Source organism: Pongo abelii, chromosome 2, assembly GCF_028885655.2.
Source record: "Pongo abelii isolate AG06213 chromosome 2, NHGRI_mPonAbe1-v2.0_pri, whole genome shotgun sequence".
Classification (NCBI taxonomy): Eukaryota; Metazoa; Chordata; class Mammalia; order Primates; family Hominidae; genus Pongo; species Pongo abelii.
In genome coordinates this window covers 24,105,897-24,126,762 of record NC_085928.1, presented here as the reverse complement: position 1 = coordinate 24,126,762, position 20,866 = coordinate 24,105,897, and the positions used below count along the sequence as shown (strand labels likewise).

At 38.2% G+C, this 20,866-nt stretch overlaps 1 protein-coding gene across 3 annotated transcripts in view; it reads right to left on the bottom strand.

Annotated features, from left to right (window-relative positions):
* Positions 1-20,866, bottom strand: part of CCDC191 (coiled-coil domain containing 191) — a 90,157-nt gene that overhangs the window by 33,287 nt on the left and 36,004 nt on the right. For all 3 annotated transcript variants that reach the window (XM_009238515.4, XM_054551494.2, XM_054551495.2), the window contains 6 exons: positions 18,862-19,052; positions 10,991-11,240; positions 6,537-6,991; positions 5,666-5,775; positions 3,475-3,557; positions 2,614-2,715 (listed from right to left, as the gene is read on the bottom strand). In XM_009238515.4, the coding sequence (XP_009236790.3) occupies positions 2,614-2,715; positions 3,475-3,557; positions 5,666-5,775; positions 6,537-6,991; positions 10,991-11,240; positions 18,862-19,052 (1,191 nt within the window). The remainder of the gene's footprint in view (positions 1-2,613; positions 2,716-3,474; positions 3,558-5,665; positions 5,776-6,536; positions 6,992-10,990; positions 11,241-18,861; positions 19,053-20,866) is intronic.

Here is a 20,866-nt window from a genome sequence, read left to right as displayed (position 1 = left end):
TTGATCGAACAATGGAATAGCCCTTTGAAGACTTAGTTATAGCACCAGCTAGGTGGCAATACCTTGCAGGGCTGGGGAAGGTTCTTCAGAAGTCCGTACATGCTCTTAATCAGTATCCAATACATGGCATGGTTTCTCTGATAGCCAGGATTCAAGGGCCCAGGAATGAAGGGATGGAAATGAGAATGGTACACTATTACCCCTAGTAATACCACTAGCAAAATTTTGGCTTCCTGTTCCCATGACTTTATGCTTTACTAGCCTAGAGGTCTTAGTTCCAGAGGGAAAAATGCTTTCACCAAGAGACATAATGATTCCACTTAACTGCAAGTTGACTGCTACCTGGCCACTTTGGGCTCCTCGTGCCACTGAATCAACAGGCAAAGAAGGGAGTTATGGGGCTAGCTTGGGGTGACTGATCCTTCCTGCCAAGGGGAAACTCAACTACTACTCTACATGAAGGCAAGGAAGAATACATTTGGAATACAGGAGATTTGTTAGGGTGTCTCTTAGTATTAACATTGTCCTGTAATTAGAGTAAATGGAAAACTACAACCTAATCCAGGCAGGACTATGAATGTTGCTGTGACTTTAGGAGTGAAGGTTTGGGTCACCTGTTGGGTAGAGAATAACAAGCAGCTGAGGTGCTTGCTGAAGGCAAGGGGAATATGGAGGGGTAGTGGAAGAAGGTATTTATAAATACCAGTTACGACCATGTAACCAGTTGTAGAAACAAAAAACTGTGTCATGAGTATTTTCTCCTTATTCTGCTATGAATACATTTGTGCATTTTCTTTCCTCTTATTCTTTTATAATGTAACTTTGTATCACAGTATTTAAGTTGCTAATATTATATCATTTATGATATTTAAGTTATTTAAGTATTTAAGTTATGGGATATCATGGAGAAGAGTAAACATCACACAAGGACTTTACCTCCTCTTCTGAGGAATGGTTTAGTATGTTTTTAGTTGTATGCTGGATAGTTGTATCATGTTAGGTGGAATTATGATCGTGCTGTTGTCTTTATTTGCAGATTAACTATGGTTTAAGGAGATGTGCATGGGGGCCATGTTGACAAGGGGTGGACTTGTGATGGCTAATTTTATGTGTCAACTTGACTATACCATGGGGTGCTAGATTAAACATTATTTTTGGATGTGTCTTCAAGGATGTCTCTCGATAAGATTAGCATTTGAGTTGGTGGCCTTAGTAAAGTAGATTGCCCTCACTAATGTTGGTGGGCATCATCCAATCTGCTGAGAGCCTGAACAGAACTTTCAAAAAGGAGAAGGAAGATAGAATTTGCCCCTTTTTGCTTCCTGCCTCCCATCTGGAGCTGGGATATTGGTCTTCTCTTGCTCTTTGACTGAGATTTATGCCATCAACTCCCCTGATTCTGAGCCTTCAGACTTGAACTGGAATTACACCACGGGTTTCTTGGGTCTCCAGATGGCAGATGGCAGATCATGAGACTTCTCAGCTTCCATAATTGCGTGAGCCAATTTCTCAAAATAAGTCTCCCTCTGTCTATGTCCTACTGGTTCTCTTTTTCTGGAGAATCCTGACTAATACAATTCTCCATTCAAATTTCCTTTTCATGAAAATGCCTCTGATTTCTCCAAATTCTTCATGAAACATACCTTATATGACTTTCTTGATCTCTCTCTCTCTCTCTTTTTTTCTTAGAGATGGTCTTACTTTGCTGCCCAGGTTGGAGCTCAGTGGCACAATGACAGCTCACTGCTGCCTCGAACTCCTGGGCTCAAGGATTCCTCCTGCCCTAGCCTCCCAAGTAGCTGGTGATTATAGGCAGGTGTCACTGCCCCCAGATGATTAAAATTTTTTTTTTTGTCGAGACAGGGTCTTACCATCTTGCCCAGGCTAGTCTCAAACTCCTGGGCTCAAGCAATACTCCCACCTCAGCCTCCCAAAAGTGCTGGGATTACAGGTGTGAGCCACCACGTCTGGCCCCTTGATCTCTTTCGGTCTATGTAGCACATGATGGCAAATACTCTACTACAATGTCTCTGACAGGTTTGTATTTTTAGGCCTTATCTTCCCAAGCAGAATTTAATAACCTTAGAGTAAGAGCTTTTTCTCTTATTTCTTCCGTGTGTATTATTATTTCTGTGTGTATTATCACTTCTTCTTCCATTTGTTTATTCATTTATTCACTCATAAAACACATATCTGCTGGGTGCCAATACAATAGTGAACACCACCAGACTGTTCCCTTAACTCTTACGGAGATTACAGTTTAGTTGGGGATGTAGAAATGAATAAAACAGCCATAAAACAAATGCACAATGATAAGTGTCAATAATGTTCTGAAGGGAAGATACTTGATGAGAGTCCACAAAGGGGGACCCAACCTAATTCTGAGTGGAGAGGAGGGTGGCCAGGGCAGGAAAGGCTCATCTGGACAAAGCTCTGTTTTAGCTGAGATCTGAAGAATGAGTATCTTTTCCCTAAATAAGATAGAGAAAAGAAGTGAGGGGGAGAGAAGAGTATTCCAGACAGAAGTTCTGGGTTAAAGAAGGTGGATAGGGCCACAGTATCACACACAGCAAGCCTCAAGATACAGGGACTGACCAAACAGACAATACTAACCATTTTCTTCAGTCTCTTCTCTTCTCGTTTTCTTTCAAGCTGTGCCTCCTTTTCTTCTGCCTCCCTTTTCTGACGTTCCTCCTCTTGGGCCTTTAACTGGGCCTGATTGAGATTAGAACTCAGAAAAATCAGAACCCTCAATTTGAACAGAAATGTGATCTTTTATGTTTAGGATAGTCAAGTGTCTACCAAAGTGCTATCCTATCTCTGGAAGAAGTCTGCACTTTGTGATAAAAGTAGAAAACTCAACCAACCTGTCATCAGCTATGTACCTTAAAAGTTTCTCCAAAAGAATCCTTTTCTACTTGGGAAGGTAAGACTGATCATAAATAAGATCACCAATTTTTCATTAAAAAATGATTGCTTTTCAGTTCTTACTGTCATCTGTGAAAAACTAACTCCAAGTTAGAAACAGTTTAGGGGGAAAAAGGTTTTCTTTCATTTCACCAGAAAACCCCCTAATTGTTGGAACTGTTTATTTTTTCTTGGTAGTTACAAAATTTACTTCGGATAGTCTAGGTCAAAACTTTGGAAAATAAGAACTATCCCCCTTTGCAAATTCAGTAGGTCAGACGTCTACCTATAATACACTAATCTTGGTTATGTGTAAATCTTCTAATCTGCTGGCTCTCATCAACTTTTATAACATTTTCTTCCTGCTGTGTTAATGATGTTGATGTTTCTGTCCCCCTTATTTTCCTAAAATTGTCACAGAATTCAGGCCAGTAGGCCAAAAAACTATTTCCAAAGCTGATGTAACTCTGTTGTCTCAAGAGTTCTGAAAAAGTGAAGTTTCATTTTTTAAGAAAGACCTAGACAAATCCTTTTTTTTTGACTCAGTTTGCATTTTGAATCTATTACCAATTTTTCTTCTTCTTGTTTTTTCTTCTTCTCTGCCAAGATCTGCCTACGTTCAGCTCGTTGAATTGCTCTCTCTTCCATACCTAGAAAATAGTAACAGAGTTCTAATATTTTTATATTGAAAAAATATGAGGAACACTGCAAGAGAAATGTCTCCATTTCATAGTAAAATTTAGTGTTATTATTAGGGTCTCTTGTAAGTTGAATGTTCACAATCTCAGAAAATATATAGAGATAAATAGAACTTATACACTCTACAGGTTAAAGACCTACTATCCCATCCTCAGCAATGAGGAACAATTTATAAATTAATTATTTTGTTTACATTTTTATTAAAATAATTGTTTACTGATTTATAATGTGCCTTGATGATAGACTTTTAGTATATGAAACCCAGAAACCAGAATTCTAATTTGATTATATGTTTGATGAATGCAGAAAACTTTCATTACATCTAACAAGTACTTTGAGAGTAGAATCATTCCTCAAATCCTATTGAATCTGCTAATTTTTCTTAAGTCACTGTACATATGTCTGTACATATAAGAACAACAACAAACAAACTAAAGTTTGGGGTCACGATGAATATATTTGAATCTAGTTTTAAGGCCTGGATATACAGATGGGCAGGAAATGGAATTGTACCAGGCATTTGGAGAACTGGCATCTGAATGAATTTGAGTGTCAGACTCCTGTTCTTGACAGGCTATTAAATATCGATCCAAAAGAAACAAATGTGCAAGATGGTCTGATAATATGACTCTGTAATCAGTTGGGGCTTTCATAGGAAGAGGGGCATGGATGGGAGGAGTATCAAGTTCTGCTCACTTAAGCCAGCCAATAATTACTTTCAGTTCCTTGTGCCATATTTTAGAGAAAAGAATTTAAGTCCAAGTTTTAAGAATTAATAAACAAAAAACTCACCAGGCTATTTCTTACAGATATTAAGTGTCTGCTTTGCTGAAAAAGAATGGTAGTGCCACAGATGGTGAGAGTGAAATTGTCTCTAAGAAGGCAGAAATAGACTAGGGGATTAAAGTAAGAGACCCTTAAGAAGCAGAGTCTCTGGTAATATGCCCTTTGCCCATCTTTTCCAGATCTAATCATTAAAAGACTACTTGAAAGTAGACTGGGCTTCTAAAATAGCTACCTCCTTGACCAAACAATAATTTTAAAAAAATAATCACACTTAACTGGGCATTTCCTGACCAAGCTTAATGATAGGCAAAGACAGCATAAATTGCTGTCCTGGCAGATAGTTAATGCAAAGACTGCCAATTTCTTCATTAATAGGAATTGACTGCAGGCACAGTGTCTTTCAATTGTAATTACTTCTTGTTAAACCAGCAAATCTTGTCACAGGTAAAAAATCAAATTTACAAACCACAATATAATTGTCAAAGTGCCAACCACCACATGCAAACATATGTACAGTGAAGGACTAAGCATATAGTAAAAACAATTAGCAGATTCACTAGGTGGGTTCTGAAGAATGCTTCTATTCGTGTAGTTTAGTTTAAATAAGGGTTTCTGGCCAGGTGCAGTGGTTCATGTCTATAATCCCAACACTTAGGGAGGCTGAGGTGGGAGGACTGCTTGAGGCCAGGAGTTTGAGACCAGCCTGGGCAACACAGGAAGACCCTGCCTGTACCAAATAAATAAATAAGTGTTTCTAGGTGCATCAAAAATGTTATCAAATTAAGATATCTGGTTTGTAGGTTTTATTACTAAAATCCCATCAACAAGTTATAACATTATAAAATGATATAATAACTTATCTTGGATTACTGTAAACTGATCAAATTTGAACATTAACAAAGTACGATGACAGGTGACCTTTATCAGTGTTTGACCTTGGCAGTTCCTCAGAGTTTTCTCATTTGTGTAGTTATCCCTTTTTTTTTCACAATCCAAATCTCAAATTACAGAAAAATGATACACCTTTCAGCTATGTTTTTTTGTGTGTGTGTTGGCTGGGAATGCCAAAAAGGTTGGCAAAAGGGGCAGGAAAAAAGTAGTGGGGCTCTCTGGTGTACTCCACTCCTCACATGTCTACCGTTCTGAGATTTTTGATGTCAGGTTCTGCCAAGTCTCAAAACCTCAAGAGTTGCCAGAATTCAGTCCCAGTGTACACATTCTACTCTAGGAGAGACGATAACAACCACCAAGGCCACCACCAAGACAGCCCTGCCTTTTAGTATGGGATGCAGTGTCATCAATTGCTTTGGTTTTCTTTTGAGTCCAGAAAGAGAATTACGGGAGTCACTTCTGCCTTCAGTCCCAGGGGAAGCAACAGGTGAACTAGGGAAAAAATAAAGGAAAAGAATTTAGACTACTAACATTTCCTTCAAAGTCCTTTGACCTGAGATGCTCAAAGCCTTTTACAGACCTTAATGAATCCCTACTCTCTGAGATAACTACATATTATATCCACTCCATAAATGTGTGTAATGAGGTATGGAAAGGTTGTGTGATCGGCATGAGTCTACACAGTGAGTCAGGTACTCTGACTCCCATCCTAATGCTTCAAATCCATAGGTGTCACCACATCTTATCCTACCATTTACCACATGCAATGAGTATGTCTCAAACACATCTGAAACCATCTTACATGGCTTTTGAGAAACTTGGGCTCTTATTTGAGGCTCAAAGATGTTTTGTTTTATCCCTAACAACTACAGATTTAAGCTAGGAAATAAGCCAGCCCAGGGGCTGCTCCATGTGGACCTGATGTTGTCTGACTTGGCTTCTCAGCACTTAACATAGCTAGAAACCCAGAAATAGAGCAAGACAGCATTTTTCACTTTAACTGGCATAGTAAAAGAGATCCTCAAAGGCAGCCGTGACCCAAATTGCTAACTGTATAACTGGATCCTTACAGGCATCCTTGACTATCTATGCCTGTCATATACTAGTCATAACATAGGCTTCTTTGCTTTGAGAGTGCAAAATCAAGGAAAAGGAAAGATCATGGAGCTCAGAAGCAGGGCAAAGAAGCTCAGGAGCCCAAAGTGAAAAACCCCTTAAAATGAGTCCAGAGAGTTCTGATAGAAGAGACATACTTCACAAGCATCTGGCAGGTTCTTGGTTCCTTTTCTCTGGGCTTTGACAGCAGGTGGCTCTGTGCGTCTGTGACTGCTGAGGCATGCTCTGCTGCCCACTGAGCCTCTGCCAGCTGCTGGTTTTTCTTCAGCTCGAGAATTGTTTTCTGCTGTTCCTGAAGTTTCTTCTTTTGCTTCTCAATCAGCTGTTGCTGGAAGACATGGCGGTTGTGGAAATGACCCAAGCAAAGCGGTTCTGCTTTCTGGCTGGTAGTTCCGAGTGTCTCGTTGCTGCCAGGCTGTTGAGAGGGTTCAGCACCCAGGGTCTTGTGCTGCTTATTGCCAGGTGCACTCAAAGAGACATTCTGAAGGGAACCCTGCAAGTTGCCTGTTGTTGTTCTTCCTAGGGGAGGACTGAGCATACAACCACTGCTTCCCAAGGGAGGCTTTTCCCACAAAGGAGGCACAGCAGTCTCCTGAGAGAGAGAAACATGTTATAGCTCAACTATTTAAAGGACTGTGCTGATGAAATCCAACATTCATGAGGTCAGTATTGTTTTCTTTAATGGCACAACTGCCATGTATTGCAGGTAAAGGTGGTCTGTGCTTCTGGCCTGGCTACCTCAGAGGCCACCACTCTTAAAACATGCATTGCTGCTCACCATGAAAACTGGGAGAGTGGCCGGCTGTGGTGGCTCACGCCTGTAATCCCAGCACGTTGGGAGGCCGAGGTGGGCAGATCACTTGAGGTCAGGAGATTGAGACCAGCCTGGCCAACATGGTGAAACCCTGTCTCTACTAAAGGTACAAAAGTTGGCCAGGCATGGTGGTACGCACCTGTAATCCCAGCTACTCAGGAGGCTGACGCAGGAGAATCGCTTGAACCCGGGAAGTGGAGGTTGCAGTGGGCCGAGATCGTGCTACTGCACTCCAGCCTGGGCAACACAGCGAGACTCTAGTTCACAAACAAGAACAAGAAGCTTCTTGTTCTAACAGGACGCCATCCTTAGGGACTCAAAAATATTTTTCATGATTATAGAAATGCTTTCCATAGACTCAACTGAAATGAAAGATGTGATATATGGAAACTCTGACATGTTAAACACTTTTAAAAGTAACCTTTTATTTCAGTAATGTCAGTGAACACTTATTCATGAGAACACCTGCTTAAGCAATTTAGTATTAAGCAGTGTATATGTTTTAGGTTCTTTTAAACTTGGTGGTAATGACACCTTATTAACCTAGCAAGACTATGTCAAAGCCCTGAGTAAACCAACAGGGTTTCTTTTGGATCATGGTAACTTTTTAACGTGAAAATAAAGAACATGAAGGAAAAGCTTAGTGGTACAGATTGTACTTAATAGAGCAGGAGTGAATGGTCTGACTTAATTAGAGAAAATCACCTATTAGCTAACTGATAATTTTGGAAAAATTCAAGGTACAGTTTGTGTGTTCTTAGTACATGAGTTCCTATGACTGTATAATTAATAAGCATCTAACTAAAGATTTTATATTTTCACTTGTTCATGTTTTGCTGTGCACTCTGGAAAAAGATTAGTTTACTTAGTCTCTACAGGGTCTATTGTAGCCCTCTATTATCATTTGCTCCATTTTTAACAATACTATCCTTTCTTGATCAAGTCTTTTTTTCTTGATTTCAGAGATTTGGAGGCTTTTGTTCCCTTGAGTCTAAATATATATATATATAATATATATATAAATTACTATATATATATAATATATATTATATATATATAAATTACTATATATATAAAATATATATTATATATATATAAATTACTATATATATAAAATATATATTATATATAAATTACTATATATATATATAGTAATTTTTCTGTTGTGCACAGGTAAAAAATACTTTCTGCTGACTTTTTTTTTTCATTTAAGAACAGTGGCACTTTGTAAGGTAAAAGGTTCCATACAGCTCTTTCTTAAGATAGAAGTCTGTCTTGGGTCTCAGTGGAGACAAAATTATCTGCCATAAAGGTAGATACATTGCCTAGGGGAAGGGACCAAAATGTTATACATAAGTCCCAACAAGCATCTTCCTGATCCCCCCTTTCTGAGAGAATAAGCTTAAATTAAAACCAGCCTACTTGCTAGCAATAATCAGGGTAAAAAGCAAGGCTGGGGACCCTCCAGCACACAATTTAATTTCACATGTCTGAATTAAGTACTTAACATCATTATGTGGAGGGTGGAGGTGAGGGGGTAGAAGATCTTCTCCACAAGGTTTTCTAAACATGACAAGAGCAGTGATAAAAGAAGCCGACAGGATTGACTTTATAAAAACTTAACAACTGTGTATAGTACCAAACACCATAACTAAACCAAAAAGACAAATGACAAAATGGAAAAAATGTTTGCAATATATAATAATAAAAGCATCAATAGTCTTAAAATATAAAGAACTCTTATAAATAAGAAAAAGATATCAAATAGAAAAATGGACAAATGGCATGAAGAGACAAGTCACTATATATCTGTATCTTTCTACATCCATATATAGATATATATACAGTCATGCATTGCTGAATAATGGGGATTTGTTCTGAGAAATAGGTGATTTTGTTGTGTAAACACTGTAGCGTGTACTTATACAAACCAGGATGGTATAGTCTACTGCACATCTAGGCTATATGGTATAGCCTATTGCCCCTAGTCTACAAACCAGGGCAGGATGTTACTGTATGGAATACCGTAGGCAACTGTAACACACGGGAAGTATTTGCATATCTAAACATAGAAAAGGTACAGTAAAAACAGTATACAAGATAAAAAATGGCACACCTGTATGGGGGCACTTACCATGAATGGCACTTGCAGGACTGGAAGTTACTCTGGATGAATGAATGTGAAGGCCTACGACATTATTATACACTGGTGCAGACTTCATAGACATTGTATACTTAGGCTACACTAAATTTATTAGAATTTTTTTTCTTCAGTGATTAATTAACCCTAGCTTACTGTAACTTTCTATTTTATAAACTTTTAAATTACTTTTTGACTCTTTTATAAAGTAACAGCTTAAAACACAAACATTGCACAGCTGTACAAAAATATTTTCCTTCTTTATATACTTATTCCATAAGCTTTTTTTTTCTGTTTTTAAAGAGGTTGTTTTTTAAAAAAATTTTAAAACACATTTTTGTTAAAAACTAAGATACAAACACACATATTAGCCTAGGACTATACAGGGTCAAGATCATCAAGAAATCACTAAGCAAGAGGAACTTTTCGGCTCCATTAAAATCTTATGGGACCACCACTGTGTATGTGGTCAGTCATTTGCCAAAACATTGCTATATGGTGCACAAGTGTATATTCAATATAAAAATGTTTAACCTTACTAGTAATCAAAGAAATACAAATGTTGAAGCAATAATAAGATGAAAATAGAACATGCATTCCATTTTTAGGTATTATCCTAAGTAAAGCATTATGGATATGTGCAGATTTAGCTACTAGGATGTTCACTGAAGCATTGTTCACAATGGCGGCAAACTGGAAACAAATGAAATTCCAGTAATAGAGGAGCTAAACAAATTCCAGCTTATGGTTCATTACAGAATATCATGTAGCCATTACAAAATGGTGGCACAGAACACTAGTCCTTAGACAGGGGATATATATTACGTCCACTTGCAGAACTTAAAAAGAGCTGCCCCACACCCAAAAATTCTGTTTTAGTAGATGCGATTCTGAGGTATACTCTCAGTTGAGAACTACTATTGCAGAAGTGTATGTAATGACAGAAAATGCTCATGTTATATTGTGAAAACACAATTTTTTTTTTTTAGAAAAGCAGTAAGTATAAGTATTAAGAAGAAAAAAACATGGCCTTCCTTTTCCTGAATTTTGGCAGACTAGAGTTCCTCAATGGCCTGACTAAAGAAAATTTAAAAGCTAAATAAAATATTAAGAGATAAATTTGCATATGCTTAAAGACTAGATGGCTATACTTTAACATGTTATTAGTGATTATCTACAGATGACAGAATTATAGGATTTTTTTCTCTGTGATTTTCTATCAAATTGCTACAATTAGTACATATGACTTTTCTTATTAGAAAAATAAAAATTTTAAATTTCCCCTCTTGTAAGTTACAAACTCATTTAGAAAGGAAATGTCTGATGATCAAAAAGAGGAGTTCAAGAGTTATAGACAGTGCTTTACCTGTCTGTTCCTAAATGAATATTTCACTTAGTTGTTTTAAATGCCCTTTGGATATTAAATCCCTACTAACTTCCAATGATGCCAAAGTTTATATATGATTATAAAAAGAAGATTCAATTCAAGGAAATAAACACTGCCTGAAAGGTAGTGCATTGAGGCAGCTCTAATCTTTTGATAGCCTAGACAAGGCAATCTGACAATGACTGACATACCAGCTATAAAAGCACAAACCTCAAATGCAAGTGTTTACTAAGCAGGAAAAACAATGTACCTGTCCATTTTTTACTGGTGGACCCACCACGGCTGTTGCCTCCTCGGGTAGACTGAAGCCTGATGACCCATTGGCACTGAGTTTCCCCAGTGATGCTGCCTGCAGCAGTGCATCCATCTTCTTCCTAGTTTCCTCTTTTGTGAGAGCCAGCTCTCTCTTCAGGAGCTCGGTGCCATGCCAATGCTGCCATTCTGTAAAGCAGTGTCGGAGAACTTGTTTCCGGTTATACTCAGTGGCCAGTTGTTGTTTTCTAAGCAACAAAGCACTTCCATTAAAATAAAGAAGCCATTTACAGTTTGTTAATTGATAATATAAATGAAACATAAGTCCAAAAGGGTTCTAGAAATGCTCCATCTTAGCTCTCGCTTAACATTTCATATTAAGCTAAATGAAATTGCTTTATAAATTCCCCAGTGCAAAGGATCTCCTCATAGAAGGTGTCAGCACTTCAACAGATTACCTTCAAGAAGAAAGAGGAACTGTTCTGTTCTCTCATGTCACAAGGGCATGTTACATTTTTTTGATTACCATAGTTTCTGAAAGCTTTTGGAGGGGAAAGAGCAAAAAGAAGAGGTACATAAGTAATGACTTTAAAAAGATGAATGCATGAGGGAGACAGAGGTTCAGCTATGCACAAAAATTTTAAAAAGACAGGTTTAGGAGAAAGAGAAAGCAACAAAATTAAAACACTTAACAAGTTAAATTGTCAATAATTTAAGTAAAAGCCTTACAAAAAGCAAAGTAAAACTCTGAGGGTTGATCTTGTGAAAGAAGAACTGGTCAGGGAAAGGACTGCTAAAGAGAAGGACTCATTTACCAAACCCTTGAACTGAATGCATGTCTGCCCCAAGAAGGTACTTGCTAAGCACGAGATGTGTGAAGGGCAAAGGCAAGGCCCCTGGTCTCATGGAACTCATTTATTTTCTACACCTTCCTAAGGAAGAGCTCACTTTGATTCCTGGAAACTTTATAAATGTTAGGGAATATGACTGAGGGGAGGTTGGGATGTGGTGTTACTGCCAGCCACATTTTCTTCCCAATGGGAATCTCCATTAGGAGATTTGGTGGCAGTCAGTTGAGAATTCAAACATAGAGGTCTGAGATCTATCTATAAGTGAATGGTTATTATCCTGAAGAACTTAGCTGTGAGTGTGGAACTTATTATGTGGTATCAGGGATCAGCTTTGAGGTTCAAAATATAATACTGTTTAGACACACACTGGATTGTATCTTGGAAAGGTGACTCATATAAGTTCTCCATCATACTGTTTGCATATCCATTTCTGTTAAACATAAATAATGCTTAACTCTCCTCATGGACTCTTTGGGGTCATATCAAGCAAATCATAAAGTTCTTAACTCAGTGAGTCAGGAGACCATTTCTACAGTTCTTAAATGTTTATACGACTTTTAAACCTTTTTTTGACTGCAACCTACAGTAAGAAAAAAATGTCACATTGTGACTCAATGTGTGTGTGTGTGTGTGTAAAAGTTTCACCAAATAATATTTACACTTACCACAAGAGATATACTCTGATATTTCTAATCTATTCTATATTTCTTTTAAAAATAAGCAACCCTGCTAACAGCATATTTCATTATATTTAATTGTTTCCTTCTAAAGCATTGATAGGTACTCAATAAATACTTAGAAATTCACTTACTGATGGTTTTTGTTATAAAAGTATAAGTGGTAATAAACATTTATGTATGTTTTACTTTTATGAAAACAAATATTTGAGACTGAATAATCTTGAAATAAAAATTTTAGAAGAAATAACAATAAATCAGATAGCAACACAGGTAAGAACAAAGCTCCAAAAATCAGTGTATAAACAGGGAACAAAAAAACCCTGTAACACTTTATTCAAGTGAGTAAAAATCATAAATTTCTACAGGATAGAAGATGTACATTGCTGTGTCTGATTAATGTGAAATTCAATTTCCATCAATCTGCTCTGGAAGGAGGAGTGTGAAATTTACCTGATGTATTAATTTCCTGTTTTTACAGCACAAACAGCCAAAAGCAGCACTGGGGTTTTGACTGTCAAGGAGATTATTTGGACATTATGAAAAGGCAAAGAGAGAAACACTTCTGTAAATATAACAAGACTAAAAAAGTAAGAAAATGAGTAAAAAAAATGCATGTTCAATATAGGGCTTAAAGCCCACTCTATAATGGTTCTGTGGGGATATGAAAATATAGTTGGCCAGGCGCAGTGGCTGATGCCTGTAATCGCAGGAATTTGGGAGGCCAAGGTGAGTGGATCACTTGAGCCCAGGAGTTTGAGACTTGGGCCACATAGTGAAATTTCATCTCTACAAAAAATATAAAAATTAGCTGGGCGTGGTGGTGAGTGCCTGTAGTCCCAGCTACTTGGGAGGCTGAAGTGGGAGGATCACCTGAGCCTGGGAAGTGGAAATTGCAGTGAGCCGAGATTGTGCCACTGCACTCCAGCCTGGGCAACAGAGTGAGACCCTGTGTCAAAGAAAAAAAAAAAGTAAAAAAGAAGAAACAGAAAATGTAGCTACGATATCTGTATTTGTGGTTTGAGGCAGAAAGGCAGAAGCACAGAAGCTAGAGATCCAGAGACAAGGATAGTTCCACTACTGTTCTCTTGCAGCTCACTTCAGCAGAGTGACAATGTTGCATATAAGCCAATTTCTATACTTTCTAAAAGATAACACTAAAACATAAATATTTCTAAAAGCGAAAAATCACTTAAATTTCTTAAACCTTAGTCAGATGCAACTTAATTTGGTATGCTCACCTAAAGAAATGGTTTCAGACATAGATGCCAGATAATCATAAATGGAAGGGCAGAGTTCTCTTATGAAAAATAGCCTATCCCAATTTCCTTGCAATCTGAAATCAGGGAATTTCTAGCCAGAGTATATAAATTGATCATCACAATGATATACAACGGCATGCAGAGAAAGGCAGTCTCTGCTCATCTAAGAATATAAAATACAAAAGGTTTGAATAGGAATTTAAGTATGAACCTTGCTGCCCAGGATGAACACTCAATGATACTGGGTGACGGGTGCATGTTTTGGAACTTACAAGTCAGAAGAAGAACGCTAACTAGATATGGGACACTGGGACAGCAACTGAGTTTCTAAGCCCCAGATTCATCCTCAAAAACAGTGTCAGTAAGCCCTATTATGCTGCCTATCCTACAAGAGTTTTTTTTCCTGAGAATCTAATTCAATTTAAAACAACCCTGAAAATATAGAACAAAATTCACATGTAAGGTAATACCCACTGTCTTAGGACAAGACTACTAGATATCTGCAAAGTGTCTTGAACGTTTTAAAAACAAATGAAAAATGATACATAATCACAAGCTGGTGATCTGATTGAGTGCTGTAATCTGATGCACAACATAAAAAAGCAGTGACATGAACAGTTACATTTGGGATGAGCAGGTTCAGCAGGAATAGGAATGAATAAGCTCATGCATTCAATAATGTGCCAGGTACCCCCAGGGACAAAATGGAAGATAAAAACTGTTTTAAAAAGTTTTAAAGTTTTAAAGTGAGCCAGGCTATGAAAGCCTTGTCCTCTGCCTGTGTGATAGAGAGATCAGGAGCTTTACCAGGTGAAGATACCATGCGGCTTCTGGCTGCTCACCTGCATACCCACGTGAGCAGAGGGAAGGACAATTGAACATGATTAACAGGCACACTCCGTAAATGATTTCCAAAAGAACACTGAAATCGGGAGTACTGGAAATGAGAATATCTGACGGTCTATTTTCAATTCAGCCTCACTTCTCCTCCCCACCTCCAGGTGAGCCTGGCGGGTTCACCCTGACCTGTTCCTACACAAGCCTGCCTATGTACTAGTTTACTAGTTCTTCTCCAAACTAAAAAATGCCCTTTTCTACTTAGCCACATTCTGCCTCTTTCAGAAGGTGGGTCCCATGAATTTCTATTTCTAGAAAGCTCCCCAGGGGATCATAATGAAGGATATCATTCATATGTATGTCACTCCTAAGTATTTATCTTATGGTGTCTTCTGTTGCAATTGTGTTAAATATTTGGGTATAATTTTAACTTCCCCATTTAGATAAAAAACTCCTAGAAGGCAATAATGTTTAATATTTTTGTTCCCCCATCCTATCCCCAGGACTTAGGAGAGGATCTAGTATACAGTAAACATCAGTAAAGCTGGTTGACTGAATGAATTTATCCCAATCAAACAGTATGAACGAATGAACGAACAAACGAATGAGATGGTCTGAAGAATGCCAAAGGGCCAGTTTTTTTCACTGGCCTGCCACAGTACCCTCAAATCTCTGTCACTACCACTTTGGGCACTGTTTCCAGACAGTGCCTGTTAAAATAAAATAAAAAAAAAGTCCCAGGAGGGATAACATATCAAGTGAGAATTACAGTAACAAAGAACGAAGGGCTTGAGGGACAAAGGCAAGAGGTAAAGCATGTTCCAGGAAAGGCCCAGAGCACTGGTGCAAGAGAGGGCAGGATTAAAGACTGTGGAGGTTAATACAGAGAAGGGCAGAGATACACCCCAGGAAAGAATTGAGAAATCTGGGAAGCAGGGCTCAGGAAGGACTGGCAGAAGATTTTTAAAAAATTTTTATTTTAATTTATCCATAGTTATTGGGGTAGAGGTGGTATTCACTTACATGAGTAAGTTTTTAAGTAGTGATTTATGAGATTTTGGTGCAGATGTTGAAAACAAACCCTGTTTCTTCCCAGTTTTGTCTGGGGCTAGCTGTAAATGCAGACAGAAAGGGGGAGAGGAGGAATGGAAGATCTGGAATCAACTTTCAAAAATGAACATGCTAAGGAAATTGAATACACAGTTCAAATTTCAATACCACCATGTCAAAGGGTCTAATTTAGTGTGTGAACCAGAATTTTGTTGTATTACTAAGTTAATCCTCAGGGTTTGGAAATATTTGTTCATGTTGAAGCTGCATCACGATATTGTAAGGAAATTTTATAACATTATTACCACAACTTCTTTTAAAATAATAAACATGAACAAAAATAGAGCAACCACAATTCCTATTAGGAAAAGCAAGATGCATTTTTAGAAGAAATAAGTGGATGAATCCTTGGATTGCAAGTGAGACTCAGCACAGGCTCAACAAGGAAAGATGGTTGCTAAATTACGAATACTAAAAAGAGAGATTTGTGGTTGCTTCAGAGAGAAAGTGGGAAGAACAGAAAGAAAAGGGGCAAAAGAAAAAAGCCCACAAGTCTGGGCCCTTCATGGCGGACAGGCCAGTGAGAGGAAATCGAGGTGGCAAACACACACGTCAGTGAGGGGAGCTAGAGGATGAGGAAAACATCTGACGTTTAAATAACGAACATAATAAGTAATTTCAATGTCCAGGTGAGTGAACCACAGAATCACCTGTGTGTTGTCAATGTGGTCAGAGCTAAGTTTCTATAATGAGTAACCATGATAATAAATGCTCTCTCCTATCCCGGAGCTGTCTATTTGGGAAGAATGCTTCGAAACCCTATCAAGTTAAATTGCAGGAGAAGAAGCAACTGAGTTCTTCATTTGTTCCCTGACTTGCTTATTATTCAACAAGTATGGATTTGGTGTCCATTGAGGCTGCTCTTTGCTTTGTGACCTTGAGTCATTTACTGTCTCTGGGCCTTACTTTTATCATCTGTAAAATGAGGGGCTGGATCAGATGATCCTTGAGGTGCCTTCCTGCTCTGGGATTTTTTTTGCTCTAAAGCTTTATAGTAAAAAATTATTATAAGTTAAATGTTTTCTAACTCTGGCAGTTAAAAAATGTTTAGTATCCATTCTAAACATTTAAAAATAGTCACCTGAAAATAATTCACAGATACAAGACAAAAAGTTCTGAGAAGATCTTTTTTAAAAAATTGGCACATTATGCTATTATGAAATCCCTATTTAGTGCTTTTATATTTAAACAGTTTAATTGGAACGGAATCTTAAATTTTCCAGATTTTCCTTATACAAGTTTCTTCTAGCATGTAAATCTCATAGGCCACTTTTAACATCAACATCCAAGTGTCCACTCATTTTATGCCTGCATTCACATTGCATCCACTTTACAACCCGTTTCCCTTCTTTATCCAACAAATCCTACCAGCTATTCCTTTCTGAGTAAGCTATCATCCTAATTCCTTGTATCAGTCACCAGGTCCTGAGATTTTAGAAACAAACTATGGGAGAGTTTTCTGTGTTGGCCTCTATTTTTTTCACCAAAGATTTCTCCCAGCATATCATAGGAAAGGGAAATTGACTAGGTCACCCTCCTGCTTAAAAAACCTTCAAGGATTCACTTTTTTTTTTTTTTTTTTTAAACCAAAGACTACCTTAACTCCATGTCCCGGCATTCAAGGCCATTCAGAAGTTGATGTACTTGACAACAACATGCTTGATAATCTTCAGCCAATCCAGATGGCTATGCTTCATGCCATCATCCCAGTCTCCCCATCTCTACCTAGGAACATCCTATTGACCACGAAAAGCTCAGATCAAGACCCATCTTCTTGATAATGCCTTTCCTGGCACTCTTTAGGAATCTCCTTAGCCACAGCTACACATTCTTGCCACGTTCTCAGCAGCAGATGGAAATGTATTATTCAGTTTACAATACTCCTCAACACCTGTACAGTCTCTAGATGTTGTTTTGCCCATTCAACTGTGAGTTCTTTGAGGACAAGGGGCCATGCACCAGTCTCCAGGCCTGATACTATCACAGGATTGCATAACTTTAAGAGGCACCATGCCCTTCTATGTAACAATACTTACATTTATCATTCATGTGATTTTTCATCCTGAATGAATGACAGAACTGCCAGTAGAGAAGTGATTACTTATAAAAACATGAATTTCTCCCCAACCCCTAAGTAAACAAATGGTTCCTTCACATGGACACAGGGCGGGGAACAGCACACACCAGCGCCTGTTGAGGGGTGGAGGATGAGGGGAGGAAACTTAGAGGATGAGCCAGTAGGTGCAGCAAACCACCATGGCACACGTATACCTATATAACAAACCTGCACGTTCTGCACATCATTTATCACTTTTTTTTAAGAAGAAATAAAGAAAAACAAACAACCAAATGGTTCCTTTTACATCTGTGATTTTGATTCAAGAATGCAAACTTGAACTTGTAAATAATAATAAGAAAATTATTTGATTTTAAGATGATGGAATAAAGAAAGCCTCATTTGAAGACAGAATTCTGTGTCATTCACAAACATAAGACGGAGCTGTTATAAAGGTGTCCAAAAACCTCTAAATAAGGTGTGGAACAAAAGATGGTAGAGTTGCAGGAATCACTTTTGGCAGGTTGGCCCTCCCAGATGGATGTTCTCTGTGTCCTTAATTAACATTTTATGTGCAGACAGTGATTTCTATGAATGAGAATTATTGGCATATAAGCCAAACACCCTCTTTTGAATTGTAAGATGGTCCAGGGTACAATGCTACTACACCAGAACGCAAGGGAAAATCCTAATACTTGCTTCCACTAAAGAAAGAAGATCATGTACAATGTACATTTTATTTTATTTTATTGGAGACAGGGTCTCACTGTGTTCCCCAGGCTGGTCTCGAACTCCTAGGCTCAAGTGATCCTTCTGCCTTAGCCTTCTGAGTAGCTGGGATTACAGGCACACCCCACTACTCCCAGCTAGCATATTTAAATAATTTTGTTTACTTATAATTTTCAGTTAAAATTTTCTAGTTTGAGATGTAACATAGAAAAACTGTGATTACCATATTTTATAAGTGGTTAAGATTATTCTAGTTGGCATGTGTAAAGTTTATTTGTGGATTCTTCAGGAGGGAAATATCCTAGATAAACATACTAGAAGGATTTTCACAATACAAATAATGATACCTGTTTTCTTCCCTAAGATCATTTTCCAAGGCTTGAGTCTCCCGCTCCAACTTCTGGAATCTTGTGTAGTCTCTCCAGGCCCGCAGGACCTTCAGCTGAATCTTCCAGTCAGACAGGGTCCCAGCTTTCCCCAGCTTAATCCTATGATCAAGAATCAGCTTGTGCCAGGCAGCGAAATACCGTTTTTGACACTGCAGCGGAAATATTAGGAAAATCACCACCCATCGGCACTAGTGTTTCTAATATCTAACACTGACAGCCCTCTCCTCAGATTTTCCCCTCACACTTTTTAAAAACAAATATAGGAACTGTTGTCTTAATGGAAAGGAAAAGACAAAGCACAATTCCTTTATGCTAATAATGACAAGGAATATTCAATCAAGCAAATAAGGCATTCTCAGCCTCACAACTTAAACTAAAATACATCATTGTCATTATAAGCCACCAGTCCCATGGGGAGCTGGAATAAGTCACATCTACGACATGAACCAAGGGGCTTGTTTGAGAAGCTTGAAAACTTGCTTCCAACATGACTCCCCCTGCCAGGTGTCTTGGAGCTCAAAATACCAACCATTTAATTCATTACCGTTTCTGACACACTAGTGTCCACACAAGTGAATGGGGGAAGACTCCATGAGATGGGATGGAGTCTCTGGTCCCTGAGAATAAGACAGCTATAAACAACAAAATCAGCTGGGCTACTACCACTGACCACTTTAGGGCTTTGGTGAGTCTAGAGAGACTAGATGTTCAGGCTGCCTATAATCTTCCACTACATGCACTAGACAGCAAATTAGACAAGGTCTGCTGATCCTAAGGATGTCCCCAAAGCAGTACTTTACTCATGATCCTAGTCTAAGAAAATCACTGAGACCTAGTCCTTGCTTATATCTTCTCTCTTTTCAGCAAACTTTACACTCCTTCTAGATCAAATTACTTTCAGCTTTTGGCCTTGACACCAACCATGCCGTTTCATAGTTTCCTATGTTCATATTAGGTTGGTGCAAAAGTAATTGCGGTTTTTGCCATTGCTTTTCATAGCCAAAAACTGCAATAACTTTTGCACCAACCTAATACTAATTTCTCTGTCCCTCTTTTCTGCCTTCTTTCTGCCTAACTACAGTAGTCACCTCTCTCAGGAAGCCCTCCTGTTACCAATCCCTCTACCCAAATGTAACTGCCCATCCACTGTGTTCCTATAGCAATCTATGCTTTCTTCAGCCAAAACACCCAACACACTATATCGTAATCACCAGTTTACCTTTTTCCCCTAGACTGTGAGCCTCCTGAGAGAAGGGAATAGGTCTCATAAATGGGAATGGTAAATCTGACAGTGGCACTCAGTGTGGGGAGGATTAAAACAAAAACTAACCTCATAGAAAGTGACTTCATGGGAAATATGGGGGATTTGCCAGATTTATCAGGCAAATATTTACTGCTTCTTTCTCTATAAAAATACTTAACTTTCTTCATTTCAGCATTTACTAAGCAACCATCACTATGTTTCAATTTGGAGACTCTGCACAAAATTGTTTGATATGACCTCTACTTCTGAGAGGTTACAGGGAAAGAGGATGTATCAATGAAAAGACCAATAACATAAGAAAGCATCTACTAGAATTCTTAGAAATTGTCTATTTGGCCAGAAATGTTTTCCAAACAGGGTATTAGTTTATATTCTTGTTTAGACAAACTAAACAATATTCTTCATTATAATTTCTCATTACGAGAAACCATGGCAAACTTTAAAAAGCCTTCTCCATATGTCAAATAAGGCACACGTTCTAGACCTTCACCTTAGATCTTTTAGAGAGGATGAAAGGGAGGAAGGGAGAGAGGAAGGAAAGGAGATTTGCTGAATACTGGATACTGTTTCAGTTGTAATAGGGAGAAGAGATACAGCTGCCAGGTTGAGGGGTATGCCTTTTGCATCATTTGTTTACCTGTTCCACAAAATACAACACGAAAAAAAAATGGTGTTAACTTGTGTGCCATGGTCGAAAGA